The sequence below is a fragment of the Puntigrus tetrazona genome, chromosome 21 (assembly GCF_018831695.1).
Source record: "Puntigrus tetrazona isolate hp1 chromosome 21, ASM1883169v1, whole genome shotgun sequence".
NCBI lineage: Eukaryota > Metazoa > Chordata > Actinopteri > Cypriniformes > Cyprinidae > Puntigrus > Puntigrus tetrazona.
The window spans coordinates 2,444,005-2,468,625 of record NC_056719.1 but is presented as its reverse complement, the minus strand read 5'-3'; the positions used below and the strand labels follow the sequence as shown (position 1 = coordinate 2,468,625).

At 36.5% G+C, this 24,621-nt stretch overlaps 1 protein-coding gene across 1 annotated transcript in view; it reads left to right on the top strand.

Moving 5' to 3' along the window:
• The window catches only part of mmp17a (matrix metallopeptidase 17a), a 61,751-nt gene extending 40,969 nt beyond the window's left edge, over positions 1-20,782 (top strand). The window contains exons 4-10 of the mRNA XM_043221341.1: positions 276-562; positions 8,518-8,694; positions 11,550-11,652; positions 13,078-13,160; positions 14,051-14,203; positions 14,841-15,098; positions 18,369-20,782. Of these exons, the coding sequence (XP_043077276.1) occupies positions 276-562; positions 8,518-8,694; positions 11,550-11,652; positions 13,078-13,160; positions 14,051-14,203; positions 14,841-15,098; positions 18,369-18,691 (1,384 nt within the window). The 3' untranslated portion in view covers positions 18,692-20,782. The remainder of the gene's footprint in view (positions 1-275; positions 563-8,517; positions 8,695-11,549; positions 11,653-13,077; positions 13,161-14,050; positions 14,204-14,840; positions 15,099-18,368) is intronic.
• Positions 20,783-24,621: the final 3,839 nt, after the last annotated feature.

The window sequence follows — 24,621 nt, the reverse complement described above, 5'->3', positions numbered from 1 at the left end:
TCCGAATTACCTTGAGTGAAAGAGAAAGGGGAGGAAGAAGATGTTGAGAGGAAGAAACTCCTTACTAATGGTAATGCATTACCACTCTGAGTTAGAAAGAGTCGCGAGACGGGTTTTCACAACCGTTTTTGACAGCCTGCTGCATGTCTTGTCCTATTTATGTGTTTAAAGCGCTGTTGAATTTATCTTCTAGCACTGTCGGCGGTCTTACAAAGGGATTCTTGTCTATTTCAAGCCACTGTTTCAAACATGAACTCATGTTTCTGCTTTCACAGGGTAAGGACGTTTCCAAAGGAGTCAGCTTTGCTGGGCCGAGACATGGTACGGGCGCTTATGTACTATGCCCTGAAAGTGTGGAGTGACATTGCTCCTCTCAACTTCCATGAGGTGGCGGGGAACGAGGCAGACATTCAGATTGATTTCACCAAAGCGGATCATAATGACGGATACCCTTTCGACGGCCCCGGTGGCACAGTAGCTCATGCTTTCTTTCCCGGAGAACGATTCACAGCGGGCGACACACACTTTGATGATGATGAAGCCTGGACCTTCAGATCGCCAGGTAAGACAGCATACAATATATAAACGAGAGGATTAATTTAATTGTTTGTTTTTTATTCATTGGCCAAAAAGCTGATGAAAACGTTACAGTACTGTTTTTTTAACTGTTTTTGAAAGAAGTTCCTTATGATAACCAAGGGTGCATTTATTTGATTAAAAAATACTGAAAGATTCCTGGTTTGACAATAAATTATGATAAAATTCCCCACTTTTAGTGTTAGTTTTTCATATTTTAATGAACTTTACAACCAATTACTGAAATTTAAGCAACTTGATAAATAAATACTATCCAGCATAAAGCAAAGTTTAAAAAGCAGTCTCACATGTTCAGAGTAATTTAATTTTGTGTGAAAACATGGCAGAAAGCTGGGAGGTTTAAAAGAGTGCTACGGGAATTGCGCAAATGAATTAATTATTTGATTGTCTTCAGAAAAGGTTCGATTGCATCTTGTTTTTTTTATCTTCGCTCCACGTGATGTCTAATACAATAGTGTAGTGTTCGCAATGCTTTGTTAATGGAGATTACTGGAAACAGCTGTACATCTGCTGTTCCATAGAGACAGAGAGTTTAATTTACATTCAGCCTATGTGCGGTATTTTTCTGGCAAAAATACAGAATGTGCGTGCCCTGCTATAAATCTGGACTGGTTAATGGAAAAACACGTTTACAAAATTCTACACATTTAAACAATTAGGATAAGGTTTCTAGAATTATTTATGGTGCAGATAAAATACATATAATCATTTATTAATCAGTGTCAGTATTTTTACCTTTAATCATTAAAAGAAAAAACATTTATTGCCATTAAAATTTCAATTTTGGCACTTCTGTATCTGAACTTTTCAAATATGTCTCTCATTGTGGAATATTATTCCAATTCAAAATAACTGTGTTCTAATTTAATATATTTTAAAATATAATGTGTGACCCTGGACTATAAAACCACCTTGTGTTCTATATTAATATATTTTTTGAAACATATTATTAAATTAAATTTATATAGATATGCTATATATCTGACTAGCTAAAAAGAGTGCTGTCCTCTCCCCTGGCGATTTTTTTTTGTCCCCGACTGTCACAAAGACAGGTGTGATTTCTCACTCCATCTTCTTCTGTCAGGTAATAGAGACATTTTGTGTGCATTACTCAAAAACAGGATCTGGCCCCCCAGTGGCAGGGCCTGTCTGAAAGCAACAGATGCTCATTCTTCTCTCTCTTAAGCCATAACCTGACTCGACCGTCTTCCGAAGCCAAAGGTGCACAGTTTGCAGAGAGGCTGCGCTAACCACGAGGCTGATAATTAGCATGGGTGCAGGTGGGGTTCCTTTTACACCATCCTGCCCAGTCAGCGAACCCTGATGGATTTGGTTCAAACGACCCTTTGCATCCCTTCTCTGCTCTCTTGTGGCTGCGGGCCATATGCTCACGGACAGCCGTGGAGTCTGCCCCAATTAGGCCCCCCATCAGATGAGCAGCTGTTTGCTCAGTCCTCTGGCAGGTGCGGATATTATATGAAGGATTGATTGAAGAGAGAGAGAAAACGAGGGAGTGAGAAACGGGGAGGGAAAGTCCTACTTAAAAACCACAAGCCTTTCGCCACCCACTTATACCGTCTCGACAAACACAGCTGAGCGCCGAACCCCCTCCTCCGTCTCTCAGTCCTGCAGAAGACCAGCCCTCATCCTCTTTGTGTTTGATCAACTGACCCTTCACCATAACACGGTCATTTCCATGTTTTCGCTTCATTAGCTGTCCGTCTAATGACCACCTGCACCTGCACCTCCCATATGGTCATCAGTTATTCCTAACTCGTCATCACCAACTATTATTCATTACGGGCTGTTATAGCAAGCCCAAGATTTCACCCAAAGATTTCCTAATTTACCGTATTATTTTTGGCTTTCCATCTGCCCTCTAAGACTATCCAAGAAGTCCCCTATCCTTTTTTTGGACTGTTTAGGGGAGTGCGGGTTTAGTTTGAACGTGCGTGGTTTAAATATTTCCACACATAAAAATTCACTGTTTTTAATAGTTGCCATATTTAAAATATATAGAGAAAAAAGTGCCTCAGAATGTAAAAATCCTTTAAAGATATCACTGAACATTTATTTCACCATAGTATCATTATCATTTCAGCTTTTAGAATTATTTTTTTCAAACCTGCTGTTATTTTAATCTGCAGTTTGTTATCAGTTGTTTTAATGCTTCGCTAGTTTAATTAAAACAATTTTAATTAATAATTTGATTTATTTACTTAGCAATTTATGTATCAATCAACACTTCATAGCAAAAGGAAAAATCGGATCAAAGACCAAATTCTGATTTTTGCTTTGTCTTTATGGGGTATGAAGTGTAAACAATATAGCATTTATATTTTATACATTTAATAATTTTTTTTATTAATTTACTTAATTCGGATTTTTCATTTACAAATTCAGATTTTTGCTTTGACTATATCGTGTAAACGATATAGCATTTAAAATGTTAATATATAATACAAAATTAATATACGTCTTAAGAAATCATGATCATAAATCTTTCTAATATGATGATTATTTAGTTTTATTATGTTGAAAACAATTCTTCTGCTTAATACTTTTGTGGAAAGTGCGAGGATTTTATTCAAGAAAAGCATTATTTGTTACATTATGTCTTTTTAAATGTTTAATACGCCCTTGCTTTATAAAAGTATTCATTTCTTTTAAAAAAAAACTAATCTTGCTGAAGGCAAACATTTGAACGGTAGTAAATACTCACTCAGCCGCGCACACAAAAATAAACCTTTTTATAATCATAGCCTAGCAGATAAAGAACGTATATGTCTTTTTTTGCAGTTTGACGGCTTGATGAATTCTTTGAATCAGTCATGAGTGTCGTTTTATCCGTTAAAGAAAACGTTCTGCCCCTTCAAAGTGACGAAACATGAAGTAATACTGAATAAAGAGCTGGATGTATTGTTTCGAAGGTGAGGAGGAACTTGTTATTAAGCAGTGAAACAGAGTTTAGTAGTTTACAGCGTGGTGCCGCCAAAGGGTATAAATAATTAATGTGATCCTGATGGAAACGCACGCACAGCTTCCTTCTGCGGCGAACGTAAAAGTCTATAGACGACAAATTAACAACTTGCGCTGCGATTCCAGTTTTATTATTGGCTTTCGGTGCTATTTGTTTGATGATTTTTTAAAAAATCATTACGCAACGACTCAGATTTTCGCATTAAAATGAATTATTGTTAAAACGCAGATCCTAATTCGTCAAGAAAATACAGTACATTTTTAATGCTCAGATGACTGAACTCCATAAAAAAGACAAGCTTTATCATGGCAACCTCGCTTCCCTTTCCCCGTTTCTCACTCCCTCCAGCTCAGTCCGGAGAACTGTAAGCATATTGTTTTTGACATAACAAGAACTTTCTCTTTGAGGGAACAGCGGAAAGAAACAGGAAAGAGGAAGTTCTGCAGTGTGTAGACTATAATTAACTCTTAATGGAAATTAGACAGAATCCGAACTGCTCCGTTTGAGATTGCGGCTATCCTCGTACTTGTTGCACGGCAGCGGAGGCGTCCCGTTTTCCCATGGGTCACGCAAGTGGAATCACAGGAGTGTCTCTGTTGTTATGACAGCAGGCAGATTGCTTTTATTAATTATGCCTTCATTGGCTGCTCACTAATGCAGACTGATTGTTGTGGCCAAAACAAAAGGCTCATTAAGCAGGTGGTTTTTGATAAACTTTTCGCAATTTGGCCCGAGCCTGTGATTCAGTATTGTATTTAATGTTTATGTGCGTTTCCACGTTTTTTTGTGTGTATGACAAAATGAGGCAGAAGACCCTGGTCCATTATCGTCCATTTTAGCGAGCCGCCAGTCATTAGCGGTGACTATTGTTGATTTCCTTTCTGCAAACACACTGTGTGAGAGAGAGAGAAAGCGCTTTTTACCTTCAGTGGAAGGTTATTTTAAGAAATCATCAACTTCCTGCCTATGCTTCACTGACTTTAACGAATTAGTTCAATCAAAAATGAAAATACTTCTGTCGCTTACTCACCCTCGTGTCCTTCAAAACTAGTATGAATTTCTTTTTCTGTATAACAAACAAAAGGGGAAATTTTGATGAGTTATACTGGCTATTCTTTTGCATGCAGCTTCAATGCGAATGAAGGTTAACAGAAGCACAATAATATATTATAAAAGTAGTTCATTTAACTCTTCTGCTGCCTTTCACACGTATTCACCGCAACATTCAGTCGGTTTAACTTTTAACACACAACAGTTTAATTCACAAACAAATCCTTTCACAATTCTTTCAAAAGATGTTGAAAAGTTATTTGATCTCAGAAACTTGAATCGTTCAGACTTCTTTAAAAAGACCTCACTCAAAAGAATGATTCAGTCTCACTAATTCATAATTAAGAGTTGTGAAGAATCTAATTGAATAAGTGTTTTGGAAGATTTGAAATATTCATGTCTGTCATACATTTATTGTATCTTTCGCATCTTTTGCATCTTTCTGAAGCTTGAAAGCCACCATCGTTTATTACAAAAACAGCAACCAATGCAAAACAAGAAAAAAAATCTTGTGTGGGTTTAGAAGGACATAAGGGTGAGCAGTTGATGACAGATTTTCCATTTTTGGGTGAACTATTCCATTAAAGCCACTCTGATCAGATAATCCTGAACACATGTATTTGTTTACTGAACAGAAGGTACTTTAATACCATAACCTTCACTCAGACGGGCTGCTGAAATCCAGGGCCAAACTGTTAACATGCACAGGCTAAATTTCTGTCTTAAAATACTTTACACTCATTTATTTCAGTCATCTCCGACAGACACCTTCAGCTTGTTGCTTCAGGCTGCCGTGTACCAGATGTTTCCAGTGTGTAAGGTCTTAATCAGATTGCTTCATATCCATCTGTCATCCTCCGCGTCTCCTCCTTTGGACCCCGATCTGTGCAAAGTTCATCTGGATGAATCGTTAGCTTGTGCTAAACAAATCAGCCTCTAGCAATCAGATACAGCAGTTGCTAACCAGACACGGGGTAAAACTCATCAGTCATGAGTCTTTCTCTAAATGTGCGTTGGCTTAAAGGGACAGTGCAGCCAAAAATAAAATGTCTGACATTTATTACTCACCCTCATGTCCTTCTAAACTTGTACGAAAAGTGTTTTTCATTTTAAAAGAATAGTTCATCCAAAAATAAGAATGTATTTACCCACAGGCCATCCATGATGTAGATCTGGAGAAATTTAGCATTGCATCACTTGTTCACTAATGGATCCTCTGCTGAGTCCTAACAGCTGATAAAAAAACATTGCAATGATCCACGTGACTGATCCATCAATTAACGTACTGTGAAGTTAAAAGCTGTATGTTTATAAGAAACAAATCCATCATTAAAGGTGTTGCAAGTTTTTGACTCTACTACGACATAAAGCTACCATAATACGTTTAACATGCTAAGTTAACATACTTGTTTATCTGAAAAACAATGCTACAGTCAGTTATTCTATTTTAAAAATGTGCTTAATGTCTATCTGTTTTGGTCTGTGCTACACACCCACTGCCAGTTTACGCAACCGTATGTCAGCATCCCGGGTTGCCAGTTGGCAGAAAATACAGCGTAGTTCAGTTCACTCTTAGTCAGGTGTGCTCGTTCCTGTTAGTGCCGACAATCCAAGTCTGAGAAAAAAAGAAAAGAAAAAAACCTCTCCAGTATACTGTACTCTTCAGTACATATTTATTTAAAACTGTTTTAGATTGTTTTTGGCACAATACCTGGTTTTTGCATATTTCTCTCCCGATTCAGAGTTTTTCCATTGGAGAAAGCAATATAAGCATTTTTTAGCCTTAAACAGTTTTAGCCCTAAACTACGCGAAATTTTTGTGCGCACAAAGAAAACAAAAATAACATAATTTCCCAGAGAAAGCGCACGTATGCATTGTGAAACCCTCTAAAATGACAGAAGATGTTATTTAGGGGAGAAGAATGGTTGAGTAAATTATGTTATATTCATTTTCTTTGCACAAAAAAAAGTCACAAAACTGAAGTAGTTGTTGATGTCACATCCTGTTTTACCAAAGTACGTTTCTGGAGCTGGGGTGAACTAAATCTTTAAGTTTTTTGGGGTTTTTTCGCACAGAAGAATGAAAAGGATATGGGATTGAAATGACATGTGGGGGAATGTAGGCAAAATGTTCATTTTCATCTGTACTGCTCCTTTAAAAGACACAATTTGAGACTGCATTGTGCTGCTGAGAACTCAAGTGACTTCCCTCATCAAATGAAAATCCGTCAGGTCCCGGCCTCTTTTGTTTTGCGTAATCTTTGAAGTGCATTATGCTAATGTAAAAAGCAGGTACCCACATGAGGGAGCCGAGTCTCCGTTAGTGATACACAGCTCCTTTTGAGCCGTAATCTTAATGAGCAAGTCACCGATTTAATCCTTGGTTTTGCTCAGAGGAGTTTGACTAGCTGTGTTCTGTTCAGCTTTTACAGACCTGCAGCGTAAGGCAACTGTCACACGTTTTGGCATTATCGCAGTTTGTAGAGCCCAAGGTCCTATTCTGCCTGTCTTTAGATCTCTTCCTGTCTGTTTGTCTCTCTCTCTATTCCACCAAATCCGATGACACTTTCCTGGCTCTGGCTGGGTTTTTGTTGCCATCTCTAGGGGCCATTTAACAGAAAACTGTGAATGTTTTTATGGCTGGCTGCATTGCTCGGATCTCTCTGTGTACTAAAGAGAGATAATGAAAAAGGTGAGTAACGTTTAATGGCGCAGTCCTCCCTGTCAATCACCAGCTCATTGTGTTGAAAATGACAATGTGGGTGGACATCCTGAACTATTCCCAATTTAATCACCGTGATTTCCAGGACATAATTGCACTGGATGTCTTCATCCTTATGAAACAAGCTGTTTGATGTTTAAAATGACAGAAATATCACAAAAGAAAACAGTTTTCAGTTTCTGTTCTTTTACTTAGATTATATGGAGAGCACATTTCTGAGGTCTTCTGAGATTGTTCTCCTTGCGTGTTTCTGAAACTGTGCTCATATTTGTCAGAGATCTCATTATATTCTTCAGAGACCAAATTATGTGAGATTAGTTTTAATGTATATTAACTGCACTGTAAATAATAAATATATGTGACCCTGTACCATAAAACCAGTTGTATAATGTGCCATAAAGATATTTTGTAAATTTCTTACCATAAATATATGAAAACATAATTTTTGATTAGTAATATGCACCCTCAGATTCCAGATTTTCAAATATTTGTATCTCAGCCAGATATTTTCCTGTCCTAACACCCCATAAATCAATGCAGAGCTTATCTAGACCACAAAAAATGACTTGTTTTGTGGTCCAGTGTCACAATATATATTTATTGTGTAATAATTGTAATGTCATTTGTAAAAGATAAAGGGAAAATTGTATAATTAATTGTAATTATTTCTACAGTTATAGTGTGCTGTTAAATGTGTAAACCTAAAGTGAAATACAAAACTATGTAAAATAAACCAGTAAAATAAAACAATTTGTGATTTGTTTCATTATATTTTTGTAAATTATGTAAAAATTGTAAAAATTAATTTAAAAAAGTTTTTCATTTATATTAATTTATATAAAATACAATTATTTGTATAAATTAAAATATTGAAATTATTTCTACTTACTTATAAGCCTAAATGAAAGATAAAACTATAGCCATCAATGAAATAAAATAATATGTGATTTATTTCATGATTTAAATAATATAAAAGCATAATTTTTTTATTATTATTATTTTATTTTCATTGTTGTACTTTATTTTTATATTATATTTTTAGCATTTTATTTACTTCATTTATTTGATTTTACACTTTTATTCTCGTATATGTCTGGGTTTTTGGCAGACCCCAGTTTAAAAACCTCTCATCTCCACATTTCTTCTTTATTCTGTCTTTTCTCCTCAGATTCTCATGGAATGGATCTTTTCGCAGTGGCGGTGCATGAGTTTGGCCACGCCATAGGGCTCGCACACACCTCTGCCATTGAGTCCATCATGCGCCCATACTACCAGGGGCCAGTGGGCGACCCGCTCAAGTACAACCTCCCGTACGAAGACAAGATTCGCGTCTGGCAGCTTTACGGTAAGAAAGTCCACCCCTTGGTCACGGCTAGCTTTTTTCTTTCCTCCTGTACTCCTTCTTCTCCATCAGTTAGCTTGAAACAGGCGCTGTGGCAGACTGGCAGACTACGTTAGCTGAAATCTTCAATCAAACACGGACACCCTGCTATCATTGTTTGAGTCTCAGATTCTTTGGCATTGTTGGAGAAGCGAAAAGTGACAAGTAACGACAACTCGAAGGCACAGTCTCTCTGCAAGACATACAGACAGAGAGATGCTGTAATCTGTCAACAGTAAACAGGAGGATGACACTAAGAATGAGCTGACGCTGCTGATAGAGCCCGTACTTGCGCTGTTTGCATCGCTTTATTGCCATGATCAATAAAAAAGTAATAAAATTAGGTGCCACAATTATGTATTAATTTACCAAAATGAATAAAAATAAAAAATGAGTCCAAAATTAAACCCAGTTTTTAAACATTATTATTATATTGTATTGTTTTAATATATATTATATTCCATTGTATTATATTTTATTGTTTTATTATACATTATTATGTATTAATTAGGTTTATTTTCTATTTATTATATTGGATATTAATGAATATAATAATATATAATGTTATATTTGAATACAATAAGTACTACATTTATTATTATTATTACTACTGCTACTATTTTCATTTAGTAATGCATCAATCCATTATCATTAAAATAACAATATAGAATTTAATAATATTTTGAATCTGTATTTTAGTATTTTTTAGTATGTATATTAGTGTGTGTGTGTGTGTGTGTATATATATATATATATATATATATATATATATATAGTATTATAATAATAATAATATTAATAAATAAATTATAGTAAGTACATGTAGTTAATAAAATATTCTAAATTCTAAAAAGTAGAATTATGCTGCAACAAGGACCCCTTAAGATAAGGTAAAAGCTATTTTGTTATGTGCATTCATATCATTCTGACTGGCATCCAAAGTGGTTTAGCAGTTCCTCCATCCCTTCCCACTCATACTACCTTGTTTTTAGCTGAAGTGCTCATTGTAATTTGCAATGATTGGCACCGTATGCCCCCTCTGCAGGCTGCCCTTCTCTGTGATCCCACCAGGCAAATAACGGGCCCCAAACGAGGGGCACAGAGAGCAGAAGTGATTTGGTTTGTATAGGGGCACTATTGATTTAATTACATGGCAGTGTTGAGCCAGGCTAGGAGCACAGAGATTAATTGGTCGTCACCATGATTTGGACCCTGCTAATCAACATTCAAAATGCCGAACTGTACTGCAAACACACATAGTGGGGAAAAAAGGGATAGAGGAAGGATCAAGATGGGCTCAAAGACAAGCAAATACTGCCAGGAGTTCTAAAACTCAGAGTAGTGGGTGAATGCTGGCCAAGTGTTTAATATATCCATGTGTAGTTTCTGCAGTTTAATGAGCCTGCACATATCCCCAGTTAAATAACACTGCTTTTTGTCCAAATAATTAACCCTTTTGTTCTGCTGAGATTGACTTTGCTGTGTTTATTTTAATAAGAGTACAATTTGTGGTTGACTTATTTTCCATTCAAATTCTTAGTATGTTCCTTTGCTCCTCAGATGGTTCTCCTGAGAAAAATATTGCAGTAATCTCAGGTGTCTTCTTGTGTGTTTCATCTCAATAATGCCTCAAGTTGTGCTCTGACATTTCAATATGAACTGAACTAAATGGTCTCCAAAGACCAAATTATCTCAGCCATGCTATCCATACCGATTTTTATAGCTGAAAATCAGCAGTTAAGAGTCTCGTCTGTGCCTCCCTTTTTCTGGAGAAATGTCTGATGCCAAGTTAATAAATAAAAACATAACTACAGCTTGGAAAAAAGTAATAGTTTTGAAATTAACCTTGTGATTTTATGTGCTCCTCTGCTCGGCAGCTTATGCATACATTTTATTTTATACTATTATTTTTTACTTTACTTAACTCTACTCTACTTTGCTTTGACGTTTTTCTAGACTATCTAACAAAGGTTTTCTAACCAGCTTAACTTTGACCCCTAGGTTATATATATATATATATATATAATTTCAGAATTAATCATTTTTGTATATATATATATATATATATATACAAAAATGATTAATTCTGAAATTATGCAGTCCTAATATTATAATTAATTTTGTTATATTCTTGTTTATTCCAATAGTTACTAATACATTATTAAAATAAAAAGTTGTATCTATTAATGTCATATAATGAACCTTAGCTAAACTAACACTAAACGATACGATTTCATACATTAATATAGCATTAATAAATACTCTAACAGCGTTGCTCATTGTTAGTTTGTGTAAGTTATAAATAATAAATACTGGAACCTAATTGTGTAATTGTCTTACAAAATTATTATGTTTAATGATTTTATTTACCTCCAGTCACTTGATGGTTGATTAGTTACATACTGTTTAGTTTTTAATTTATTATTGTTTATAATAAGTTATCATATAATTATAAAACCGCAGTATCACACAAAATATGTCTATTTTTTTGTTTTTGCTGGTTAAAAGTTAAAGGAATAGCATACTTTGAAAAGAAATCGTATTTGATTTAAAACTTGTACGTTTTGCTGATTGTTAAACTTTGTGCTCATTAGCTTAGTTTTATTTTTAAATGTACACTTTTACTCATACGTTTTCTCTGTCTTGTGTGGCAGTGGTACTTTTGCGAAACTTTTTTAATGAGACTAGCTGTTATCTCTGCTCTTGAGTTATTATTTGAGTGTTTTAAAAAAGTTAAAGCACACTCTGAGTGTCTTCCTCTCAGAAACGTGCTGTTTTTATGCTTTTGCGCAAGCTGAACCCTCCTTGTGTTTTATCAGGTGTTCGAGAGTCCGTATCGCACACGACGCAGCCAGATGACCCCTCTCAAACCGCCGAACCTCCCGTCCTGCTTGACCTCCCAGAAAACAGATCCACGATACCGTGAGTCAACAAACCCACGCTCCTCCGAATATTCTGAATTGCAAAAGTAGCACTGTATCATTTTTGGAAGGAGAGTATGTATGGACTTCATAACTGCACTCAACCTTCCTGAAGCAAATGTCAGATTGCCACAAATTACAGACTTAATTCCTGACTCCTAGTAAGCAAGCATTTAGCCGCTCTCGGAGCAGCATGCACCTCTCTGTTTCCTCTCTCTCCATCATCGTGGCAGACGCGTGAGACAGGTAGATTTAGTTTGACAAAGGTCAGTAATATATTCCTCTCAGAGAGCTCAGCTAATAAGCTGTGAATGAAGATCTTTGTTAATAAAGTGTCAGGCGAGTTCCAGCTCACAAAAGCAGCTCTGTCACCGTAATTGCTCCATCATTAGCATCCCAGCCACGTCAAAGTGCTAAGTCAGTCATTAGCCGAGGGGATAACGCATTCAGAGATTCTCTTGCAAGCTGGTGATAACATCTTCATTGATTTGCCTGATCTTAAACTAAGCCTGGTTGCAAGTCTGGTGGCAAAAAGCCATAGCTAGTCAAAAATCGTAATTTACTGTAGAGACCTAGGCGAAAAGTGCTAATGCTTTCAAATTAGCACCAGCGGCTTGTGCTGATTTTAAACTGAATGTTTAAATGGTGGCATAAGAAAGTGGTGCATATTTTAGAAAACCTGAAAAAAGTCTTGGGATTAATACTTTTACTGTTTTATTTTTTTGTTTGAAATTTTCTTCAATATTTAAATTAAAAAAAAAATATTTACTTTCTATTTTATTACTTTCCTTTTTAACATTTAACTTTCATTTTCTGTTTTATTTATTTCTGTAATATATTATGTTTTATACAACTTTTATATCATTTTGTAATATATATATTACATTTGAATATTCATTATGTGGATATATACTGTATATATATATAAAATTTATTCTATATTTTATTTGATATTTTGTTATTTTATTTATACAATTTTATTTTGTATTATTTATTTACTTACTCATTTATTGTACCTTTTAGCAATTTATTTAGTTTTTTGCTTGAATGCAACTTTTCCCCTTTCCAGACAGAAGTTGTAGTTAAGACATCTACCAGTAGGGCCTAAATAGACCATGTGAACCAGCTAAACCTTGACTCCTCGGGTATTTTTCGAAATAATTGACTCGGAATCATGCAATTATTTAAAATTATGCAGCAGTGAACTTATTCTGCATTGCACTGAGGCTGCCTGACCACCTCGAGGTGTGCATAAATTTTAAATAATTCAGTGGTCTGTCATCAATTATTCCTTCCATAATCAATGATTTACTCATGTAGAGACACAAACACTTCTAATAGTGAAAATCTTATGCTCTACCTTCATATGCCTTGCAAAGCCATTTGCTTAAAATTCATTTTATTTTCTATTTGTACGACCTCACAGACCTGCCCCTGATGCCCCTGATAGATGCACTAGCCACTTTGATGCTGTAGCCCAGATTCGAGGGGAGGCCTTCTTTTTTAAAGGTAAGAACACCCTGGAGTCTAGTGCAAACAGTAGCTATAAGCAACAGACCAAATATACATCCTTTTGTGTGTATAAATCACAAAATATTAACTTATTTGGTATTTTTGTCTTGTTTTCCTCTTTAAAATAAAATGAATTTAACAGAAAAGCATAATTGCATTTTATGTTATTATGATGAAAATTTATATTATTGTATTATTATACAATCATTATGTGTGTGTGTGTGTGTGTGTGTGTATATATATATATATATATATATATATATATATATATATATATATATATATATATATATATATGTGTATATATATATATATATATATATATATATATATATATATATATATATACTGTATATATAATTTTTTTACATTTATGTTTAATTTTAAAAGTTGATATTAAAGATAACGTTAAAACACGAACAACTTTCTTTTAATTTGCTTTTTTTATAATACAATATATACATACATATGTATTTGATTTTATTTAATTGTATTTAATTTTCTTATCCCATTAGAATTATTAAAGGTAATGTTTAAACACAAAATAATACATTTTCTTTTAATTTCCTCATTTATTTATTATACTCAATTTTGTGGACACAATAAAATCTTAAACTTGTACTGCTGTGAAATTGGTTTGATCTCCTGTTTAGTCATGAATGTGCTGTCTGCAGACTACTGCTCTCCGATATATTTGATATATTATCATTTTTGCACCATATTTGCTTGGCTGGTTCTGCCAGCTGGCCACCCTCCTACCCACTGCCCCTCAGCCATGCACACATTCCACGCTTTATCAACCAACGTCCCTTATACATATCATATGATACCACATAATTACACCATAAGCTTACACAAACACACAAATAACAAATAATTCTCATCAGGGAAGTACTTTTGGCGTCTGACGCGTGAAAAGCACCTGGTGTCACTGAGGCCAGCTCAGATCCATCGCTTCTGGAGGGGTCTGCCTGCCAACCTGGACAGTGTGGATGCTGTATACGAGAGACCTGGAGACCACAAGATAGTGTTCTTTAAAGGTAAATGCCTGGATTTAATCTTTCGCTAAGTTAATATTTCATGCAACCCTTCAATATAACCTTTAATTATTACTGGTTTGTCAGAATTTCTCACCTTAAATACTGCACGCAGCTCATTCTGAACAGGATGACTGCAACACCTCAGCGTTTTTGCTAGTTTTGCGCAATGCATTTAGAAATCGCGCATATCTACTTTTCCACTGTTTGTCTCTTTAGGCAATCTGTAATCTGTGGTAATTCCACAGTTAAAGAGATCAAGAATGTCTATCAAAGGCTCTTTAAAAAGAGATAATGTAGTTAATTCCAGACATTTTTAAACAAAATGCTCCCTAGAGCGTAAACACTCACTCTTAGGAAATTTCTAAATGATTGAAATTCAAGAGTCTAGAGTTATGTAAATGTCATTTTTAATAAGAGCTGGACTATAAAGCGAACAATGTCCTTCAAAGATATAATGCGTGAGTGTTTTTGAAGTCTCCAAATCCAATTTAAGCTCGAAAGCACGGAGGTAAAAAGAACACATGTTGTATATATAGAGCATTTAAATGTATTTCACAGCAGGTCTGTGTTTTCTAATCTGCTTTGCTGGTAATGAAGCCTACAATTTTGCCACATTAAGTCGTTCGCACTTCTCTAGGTGGGAAATATTGGGTGTTCAAGGATAATAATGTTGAAGAGGGCTACCCACGGCCTGTCACAGACTTCGGACTGCCTGCGGAGGGAGTGGATGCTGTGTTTGTTTGGCTGCATAATGAGAAGACCTACTTCTTCAAGGACAGCCGTTACTGGCGCTACGATGACCATCTGCGGCGTATGGACCTCGGCTACCCAAAAGACACAGCTCTGTGGAAAGGGATCCCATCTCAACTGGATGACGCCATGCGGTGGTCTGACAGTAAGTAATGTGAATTGCGAATTTTAAGCAATTTTCCTGGATGCTGACTTTTAGAGGCACAAAAAATGAATTGCTTTCCTTCCAGAATGGAAAGACCGAAATTAATTTTTGCTTGTCTAGGCTAGTTCACAGCAGTTGAACTAGGTGGAGAACGTAACAGCCGTGCAAAACGTAATGACACAAAATGTTAACAATGCAATGAAATTGTAATTTAGAGCATCTGTTAGCTTTACAGGGATAATTTCTCCCAAAACTGAAATTTTGTCATCATTTGCTCTCCCTTTTGTCTTCCTAAGCTGCATAAGCTTCTACTTTAAGTTGAGCATAAAAGAAGATATTTTGATGAATGATGGAAACCAGACAGCTGATGGTCCCATAGAATTGATTTACCTATATTTCTTTAGATTAGCAGCATTCTATCAAACTATCTTCTTTTATGCTCTACGTAAGAAAGAAATTTGGGAAGTTTGGAACAACATAAGGGTGAGTGAGTGATGACATACTTTCCAGGTGAACCTTTGTTTTAAGGCTGCTGACATGCTCTCAAAAGCTGACTAAATCAGCTTTTAGCAGATGTTAACATTTCAACTGTAGTATCTTTTTGGAAAATGGACCACAATGTTGTCTCATTTTGTACACATAGATGTCCAAAAAAATGGTTTCTGAAATGAGAACATCCTGCCACCTAAATAATTAATAGTGTGTGTAAATGCCTCAAAATAGCAATAGCAAGTAGCAAATCATGTTTTTTTCCAGGCTGTGACATACAAAAAAAAAAGCTTTTAGCACCTCAGCATTTGTTGTTTTAGTATTATTTATACTATTACTTATAGTATGTGGTATTATTTTTTGTATTTATTATTACTTTGAATATTTTTATTTTCACTTTGTTTTGTAAATTTGGGGGTTTTGTAATATTTTTATTTAGCTTATTTTATTATTAATATTGTTTATATTTATAAAATAATTCGGAAATAATAACAACACTGCCCAGCGTGCTCCCAGCTTCCAGTTTCACCCGAAAACACAGGAAAGAAAACTAGTTAAAATAAAAATCCTTAAATCAGCCACGAAAATAAAATGTGTGTGCTCATTATCTTCCATCATGTGCAGGACATATCCAATAACATCTCCAAAATGACTCTTTAATGCTTTATACATCATATTAAGGATCGGTTTGCAGTTTTATGACCCTGATCTGCCTTGGAAGATATAATTTTATTTGGGTGGAGAGGATGTTAGCCAGGCAGGTGTTATGATTGTGTGGTTGTCATAGCAGCCGTTTTGAGCTCTATGTGAGCTGAATGGAGAAAGGGGCATAATGTCCTGTCATGCCTAATGCACAGCATTGTGCTTAATGCACAGCTAGCTCCTCATGGTGTCCTCAAGGATGAAGAAAAGGCATTTGAAATTCTGTGGTGGATGGAATCAAGCCTGTGTTAAATAAAAGCAAGCACATAGCTAAGCATTTCATGTATAAACACACATACAGCGCTTCTTTCATCTCTTTTTTTTCCCCATGTTGTCTGTTAAGCCAATACCGAACAAATTGAGTTGATGCGTGCAATAATTCAAGATGGTGAATTGTTAACCCATGTATTAAATTTGAACAACACATTGTCAGCATATTCCAATTATACAAAATGATTGACAGGTAGAAAAAAATGCAGGCCACTCTCTCTTTTTCTACTGTTTTTCACAAAGCTTAGAACCAGCCCCTTTCCCCAGAATACATGTTTCAGTAATATCTAAAACATTTTATGATTTTTAATTCCAAAAATTAATTGCTTTCGGCACCTGTAATTAAGCATTTACAATTTTTTTTAAACGTCACCCGTGAGTGAAACATACCATCAATTGTATGCATTTCAAGGCCAGTTATTTTGCATATTATGCATAATGTTAACTTACGCAGATGGACATTTTTGGCTAATTCACACACACAAGCACAGTTTTAGGCTCCGCTTGACATACCAGATCTTTTTCCCTGCAATTCCTCTGTAGGCAGAGTGAGGGGCAGAGAAGGTGTCTCATCAGGTGTTGTTCTCAGAGGCTTTGCCAACCTCCACGGGAAGAGATCTGAACGAAGAGTGAGAGCAGGCCACACTGTAAAGTGACAAATCCCTGGCCTCCACGGGAGGGAAGAAGTATCAGCCTGAGGAGGTGCTGGCAACAGTGTCGTGTTCGGATAGACAGCGCTGAGGGCCAATTTCACCTGCAGAGTGAGACAGAGAGAGATAGTAAAGCTCTTCTTCAGATAGGACAAATGCGAGCATTAAGCTAAACCGGAGGAATAGGCTTTCATCAAGTGGCAAAATGTGTTGGTGGTTCTAGACTCTATCTAGAGGGGCTATTGTATTGTGTCTCATCCTCCATAACACATGATTTATTCAGCTGTCAGTGTAGAGTGCTAAAGAAATAAATTTAAAAAGTCAACTTCTGTCATCATTTACTCACCCTCAAGTTATTTTAAACCCATAGGACTTTCTTTTCTTGCACAAAAGGAGATATTTAGCAAAATTTCTGTGCTGTGGTGTATAATTCAATTAGGTGCATGGGGACCAAAAAACATAATCTGTATGAATCTGTGCCCTTTTCTAAAGTCGTTTGAGAACTTTGTTACAAACTAACTTTGATATTCAAAATGTTTATTTATACAAGCACTTATGTATATCTCAGTTAAAAGTTCAGGGATTATCAGTCGTCGTGTCTAAAATATTTAATAAATATTCATCCCCAGGATAATATTTCAATAATATAACACATTTGCATGGTTCTCAAGAAAATTAAAACATTTACTTTTAATTTTGCTCTTTTAATTTGACTGCTTTCATTTTAAAATTATTTATTTTAATTTTACATTTTTATGATTTCATTAATTATTAGCTTTTCATCAACCTATGAAACCCCTGCAGTTTCCTCAGTTAATAAAGTGATTTTTTAATTACATTTTTTATATTTTTTTGACAGCTAATCGGTTCTCACACAAGTAGGAATCTAAAACAGACCACCAGTGTCCACAGACTACAGTTTGAGGAGCACTGCTCAAAGCACAACATAATTCTGTAGTGTTACTGGGGGTCAAGCCCACCAAGGCTCAAATTCTAGCATCACCCCAGGTGGTCTTACAAAACAGGAAATAGAGTTGACAAAATCCACAGAAAGAAAAGTGAAACCAGTGCGTATGCCAGATGAAAGCAGGTCTGAAAAATCCATTCTACGCATCAACCTGTATTTTATTTCCTTATATTTTCCACTTTTTCTTCCCAGGAGCGTCGTATTTCTTCAAGGGAAAGGAGTACTGGCGTGTGGCGGGCAGCGATATGGAGGTTGAAGCGGGTTATCCGCGTCCCATCGGCAAGGACTGGCTGGTTTGCACAGAAATGCAGTCAGACTCCCCGGAGATGCAGAACAACTCGAACACGAGGCTACATGGGCAGCACCACGCAGACCATGCAGAAAATGGCTACGAGGTGTGTTCCTGCACTTCGGACTCAGCCTCCCCTTTGGGGACGCGACTGACCCTCTCGCCCGCCTGGGTGTTAGCGCCACTCTGGACGCTTGCTCTCGCTCTCTCCTCTGCTCCTCTCTGATAAGGGCAGAGCCACAGGCCTGTACTCAAAAAGACTCCAGGAGCAGAACACACAGCAGCCTGTGGGTAAAGAGAGCTCGAGAGGCTCTGGAAAAGCCTTTTGCCAGCGCTGGACTGACGGAAAGGCCTCAGCACTTCAATCAAGAAAGCAAGTGGATCACATTTTCTTTTCTTTTCCATTTTTTGGGGTTTGATGCTTTTTATTGTTGGTTTTCTAGAAACTGGAAATTTTATTATTATTATTATTATTATTGTTGTTGTTACTATTACTATTATTATTATTATTATTATTATTTAGTGGTGCTTGCTATTGCTTACATGAACAAATGGTGAAAAATTGCTGAAGATTGACTGACAGGCTATTAAGATGTAAATGAGTTTGTTTCTCCATCGGTACTGCAAATGGGTGCCGTCGGAATGAGTCCAAAAAGCTGATAAAAAAAACATTAATATAATCCACAGGTAATCCAGTTCATCAGTTAACATCTTCTGAAGTGAAGATCTGCATGTTTGTAAGAAACAAAAACAGTAAATGGTGAACTGGAGTTGTGTGAAATGTGGATTATTTTGCTATTATTTGTCAGTCGTTTGGACTCTGACGGCACCCATTCACAGCAGAGAATTCATTAGTGAGTAAATGATGTAATGTTCAATTTCTCCAAAACTGCTGTTATGAAGAAACATGCTCCTTTACATCTCGGATGGCCCGAGGACGAGTAAATTTTTTAGCAAATATTCATTTACGGCTGAGCTATTTCTTTAACACGAAGTATTAAACTTCTAAGCATAATTTATCTCACACCGTTTGTGCTACAGACATGAGTGATATCTCAAATCATGTCGCTCGTCGAGGTGTGCTGTTAATTTATCAGACCTACAACTTCACCTGACAGACAATATAAAACAATCGAAAAAATCCTGCAGGAAAGTTATGAGCCATATTTAGGATCCAAAATATCATAGAGACTTGTAAAAAGTCTTGGAATACATCCATATGTAACCCTTGCAACCGCATAGCAGCATTCTAGAAATACATTTTAGAGGATTTTTTTTTTGCACAAGCAAGCATTACTAATATTTTTATTCTAAAAAATAAAATGTATTATTATTATTATTATTATTATTATTATTATTCAAAATGTGATAACATTCGTTATCGGGTTAATTTAATTATTTTGTGTTTTAGAATATGCTGATTTCAGGAGATTACAGTAACCAGCTATCTGAGGCGTATCCAGAGCCAGTAATAGTAATGATCATGATGATAATGATAATGACGACAGTAGTGATATTGCTGATATCGGGAAGGCAGCAGAATCCTCACAAATAGGGCTTCCGGCTGGCTGCAGTTCATAGGCATCATGGGATACCATGAGTCACAACCTGATAACCTTCCCTCACTCCAAGTGCTTTAAAGAATGCTGTCACTCATCTGTATTGGCACCTTTTTCGACTCGTTTCTTACTAAAAGCGTAATCCTTTACTTATCCTACGGGTTCCTTATTGTAACCGTCTCCTCCTCATCCTCTCTGATCCCCCTATTCCCAGTGTCTTAGCATCTTTTTCTTATTATTCTGCCTTGTTCTAAGCAATTACATTTACTCTCATCTTCAACGCCGACTGTTTTAGTAATAACCACCACAAAATCATCACTCTAAAGCAATGACGGTTAGGCATAATTGCAATCGACTGTGTTTTTTTTTTTGTAATAAACGCCACTATCGTTTCGTTTATCAAGGTCATGCATGAAGCTGGATTCACGAAGCCTCCAGGGCTAGAAACATTTGGTTATACAATTATTTTTTTGTCTTGTTACAGTCTTTCCAACAGTTCCCACCGTCGGAGAGAGTTATGAGAAATAATTCAACAGACTGGGAGGATGTTTGACTCATATCCTGGGCTGCTGAGAGTGCACTCTGATTATATATGTAAAGAAATGCTTATATACTATATATAAATACATATACATATATATATTTAAGCTAAAAACTTTATGGCAGTTGCAAAAAAAAAAAAAACAATGTACATTCTGGGCTGTCTTTTATAAGGTGAAATATTTTTGTAGAAAAATAAAGAAGAATGAGCAAACTTGCGTGATGAGTGCCGTAATTTCATGTCACACAGAGACTAAAAGCGAGCACCACGCTGCTTTTCCCCCACAGACATGACAGCTGCTGTCACTCGACGGCGGGAACCGCATTCTTTTTGTGCACCACATGCACCTAGAGATGCCAAAATAGAATCGCGCCACCAGCCAGAATTGCATTAGCACCCAGAGCTCTGTTGGTATGATATTCCTGTTTGTTTTTGCGCAGACACCCTACATGCATTCCGCTGCGACTTTGTTATTTTGTGCCTGCCTTACTGTACATCAAGGACGGCGCGTATACGTTTCACAATGGGTATGGAAACTAACCGTCGTCTTGGTAACGAGCACCACTCCGCGCGGTGTGCGGGGAACGCTGTAGAGGTTGTTTGCGCGTGCTGCGCGCCCGAGTGTGTGCGCGGCCGTGCGTGGGCGCCGATGCAAAGACGTTTTAAAAAGTGCTGAGAGCAAAAGCAATGACTTCGAGTGATGTGTCAGTTACCTTACGGTGGCGATAACCGAAATACTTTGAGCGGTAAATGTTTCATCAAAGGTTCCAGCGCCGCTAATTACCCGGCTGCCTGGAGACCGTCGGCGCCCGTAGGTAAGCAGAGTGGTGGTGGTCATGTTCCAGTGACTGAAACTACATTTATTCAGCCCAGGAACCTCGTCTAGGGATCCTGTGAAGTACCGCCTGAAATTTCGATAGGTTTGGCTTTACCGCTTTCTTTGAAGGTAAAAACACGGTCGGGCTGATTCTACACCCGTGCTTGAGTGGAGTCGAGTGGGCGGATGTAGTGCTATAGCACATCTAGAAAGGTTTAGCTGGTTTATCAAACCTACCAGAGTTGGACCAAATTCAAAATGGAGAAAAACACACTTGTCAGTTTGTGAGAGTGTGAGTTGGAATTGAATTGGACATGCTCCACAAATTTACTGATCTGCAATTAATTAAACCATCTATCTATCTATCTATCTATCTATCTATCTATCTATCTATCTATCTATCTATCTATCTATCTATCTATCTCTTTCAGAAAGGGTATCTATCAGATACATATACCACCTTTTTTGTATTGAGTATCTATCTATCTATCTATCTATCTATCTATCTATCTATCTATCTATCTATCTATCTATCTATCTCTTTCAGAAATGGTATCTATCAGATAGGTATACCACCTTTTTATATTGAGTATCTATCTATCTATCTATCTATCTATCTATCTATCTATCTATCACTTTCAGATAGGGTATCTATCAGATAGTCTATATAAATACTAGTTTGGTATACCTATCTATATCTATCTATCTGTATATTAATCACTTTAAGATATCATCTATCAGATGGGTATACCTCACTTATTTTTATATGGAGCATTTATTCTATAGATAAATAGATACTTCAATTCAATTTAAAAGGCATTCCTAATTCAGTTCTGAATGGTGCACAACCCTTATGTCGTACCCATCAACTTACGCAATAAAATATAAATCTCTCGTCCAAAGCAGCAGCAGCCACCTCTTACTGATTCCTCCAGTTGTTGTGGGCATAGACTCTGTGTGTGTTTTGAACACACTGTATAACAATTACGAGCAGCAGGAGTGTCTCTCGTTCCTCACTGGTGCTGTAGGGTTTTGGACCGAGCCGCAGCAGGGGAATTCACCAGATGGTTTGGGTAGAACTAATCCATTCCCTTCTGGGCCATTGCAATTCACGAAGCCACCATGTACAGCAAGCCAAGGGCACACAGAACTTGAGGTCTGTGCTGGTATTGATAGTGGTGATAGACAGTTTCAGCAGGCGGTCATGAAGAGTCACCCACCTGCTTGTCTTGGTCCCCAACTGACAGTTTCTGATAACCTTTTGGCTTTTATGAGGAGCAGTTCAGCTGTGTGAGTGATGGTTTGTTTGTCGTGAGTTAAGCTCCTCCGCAGTTCCGTTTGATAAGATGACAGGTGACTCATGTGAACACTATGGATTTACCGCTCACAGGTCTTTCAAGTCGGAGCAGCAGCACTTTGATCTCCACCGTACATCTGTGACATTACTTTCCTATACGGCTCTTCTTCATCGACGCAGGAGAGACCTGGCGTCTATATCGTGACTTTATCTCCAAACATATTTCCATCTTGTTCAGATGAAGCCCTTTTGATTTAAAACGACTGATCTTGAAAGAGCATTTGGGTACAAAATTTCGATTGGACTGGATCCCTAAATTTGAACAAACAAGGCTGATGTTGAGATCAAGAGCAACGTAAGTGAAAGGAACCAGCATAAAAGCAATTTGATGGCTGTCACCATCGTGGTGTGCTGCAAGCACCTGCCTTTCCACTCTGCGAAGGGCAAGAGCCAAGTATATAGTTGCAAAAAAATGAAAGAATTTTAAGTAACCTTGTTGAATTGGGTCACAATGCAGGATGCTAAATGCTCTCAGCTGGAACTTCCAAAGGACTTGTCCCCAGACCAGTTCCAGCTGCTAAGCTTATGCGTTGAAGCTGCTGTTGTCTTCAAGCCTATGAGTTTTTTGCAAGCCTGCAGTACCCTCTTGTGGTTGACTTAAAAAAAGGTTCTGTTTTGGGGTCTCTACTGAGATCTCAGTTGTGTAAATAAATAAATACACACACACACACACATATATATAAAGTAAGTTAAAAGTCTTCTCGTTTCATCAAAAATAGCCTTTAAGACATCAACTGCTTAAACAGATATTCTTAAACTGATGGATCAGCAAAGACAGCTGGTAGGTGTGGCTAAGACTAGCTTCTTAGTACCAAAAAAGGAAGGGGGGGGTAGTAATAATAGGAAGAAGGAGAAAAATGATTAATTTATGATTACCATATTCATGTTATTTCCATAGTATTTCAGGGTGCTTCAAAGAATGCTAAGCTAGTTCTATGCTATACAGTCTATATATAAAAATATAACAAATATGGTATTACCATACGCCCAGATAAAAGTACATGATGTAGCACTATTTAATATTATTTTCATTAACAAACCCTAAAAATAATATTGCACTTTGCTTTTATGTCATACTTTATGCTTGCCGAGACATTTACATTCTAGTGAAGCAAACACTTCTCACTTTCCTTGTATTCAATTTCCATCTCTGTTATTTGCAATGAATGCACGGCTCTCTTACTTTACAGGTAGAGGAAAAAACTATGGCTGAGGACTTGCTCATTTGAAAAAGGCTATCTTATTTCTAAAATTCCAAAAAAGCATAAAACAGACAGCATCTACGCAATCCCAGACTGTCACCAAATTTCAGATTCATATAGAAACACTGCCCACCCCCTGGAATTCATGTCGAAGCGGGCCGTCTCGTGCACAGAACAGATTTAAAAGTAAATGTTTTAGACAATACTGTTACACTAAAATTAAGTAGTAATAGCCCACATTTTCTTTTGCTTCTTCTACACTGTTGTGTTTTTATGCATTGGTTATTTTGCCTCAAACTATTCAAACAACTGATGCCAGTAATTTTGCTATTCCCAACTACTCCACACGATGGCATCTAAAGCACTCTATTCTATAGCATACCTACATGCAATTAAAAAAAGAAATGGTTATTAAAATATATCAGAAGTTTCGAATTAAGCTTTAAGTATCGTTACAGACTAATTTTATCACCACGAGTTAAATGCTATGCGCTTTTCTTTGTAGTGCAGCTGTTGTCACAATAAATATTCCCGTGTCTTTTTGTAAGAACACTTTACAATTTTACTGTCAAACCTAGTTTTTTTTTGTTTGTTTGTTTGTTTTCCAGTAAAAATATTAAAGCTGGTGCAGGGTTATATTAATCGATGATTGACTAGTAAATGATTAGCAAAAACACTGA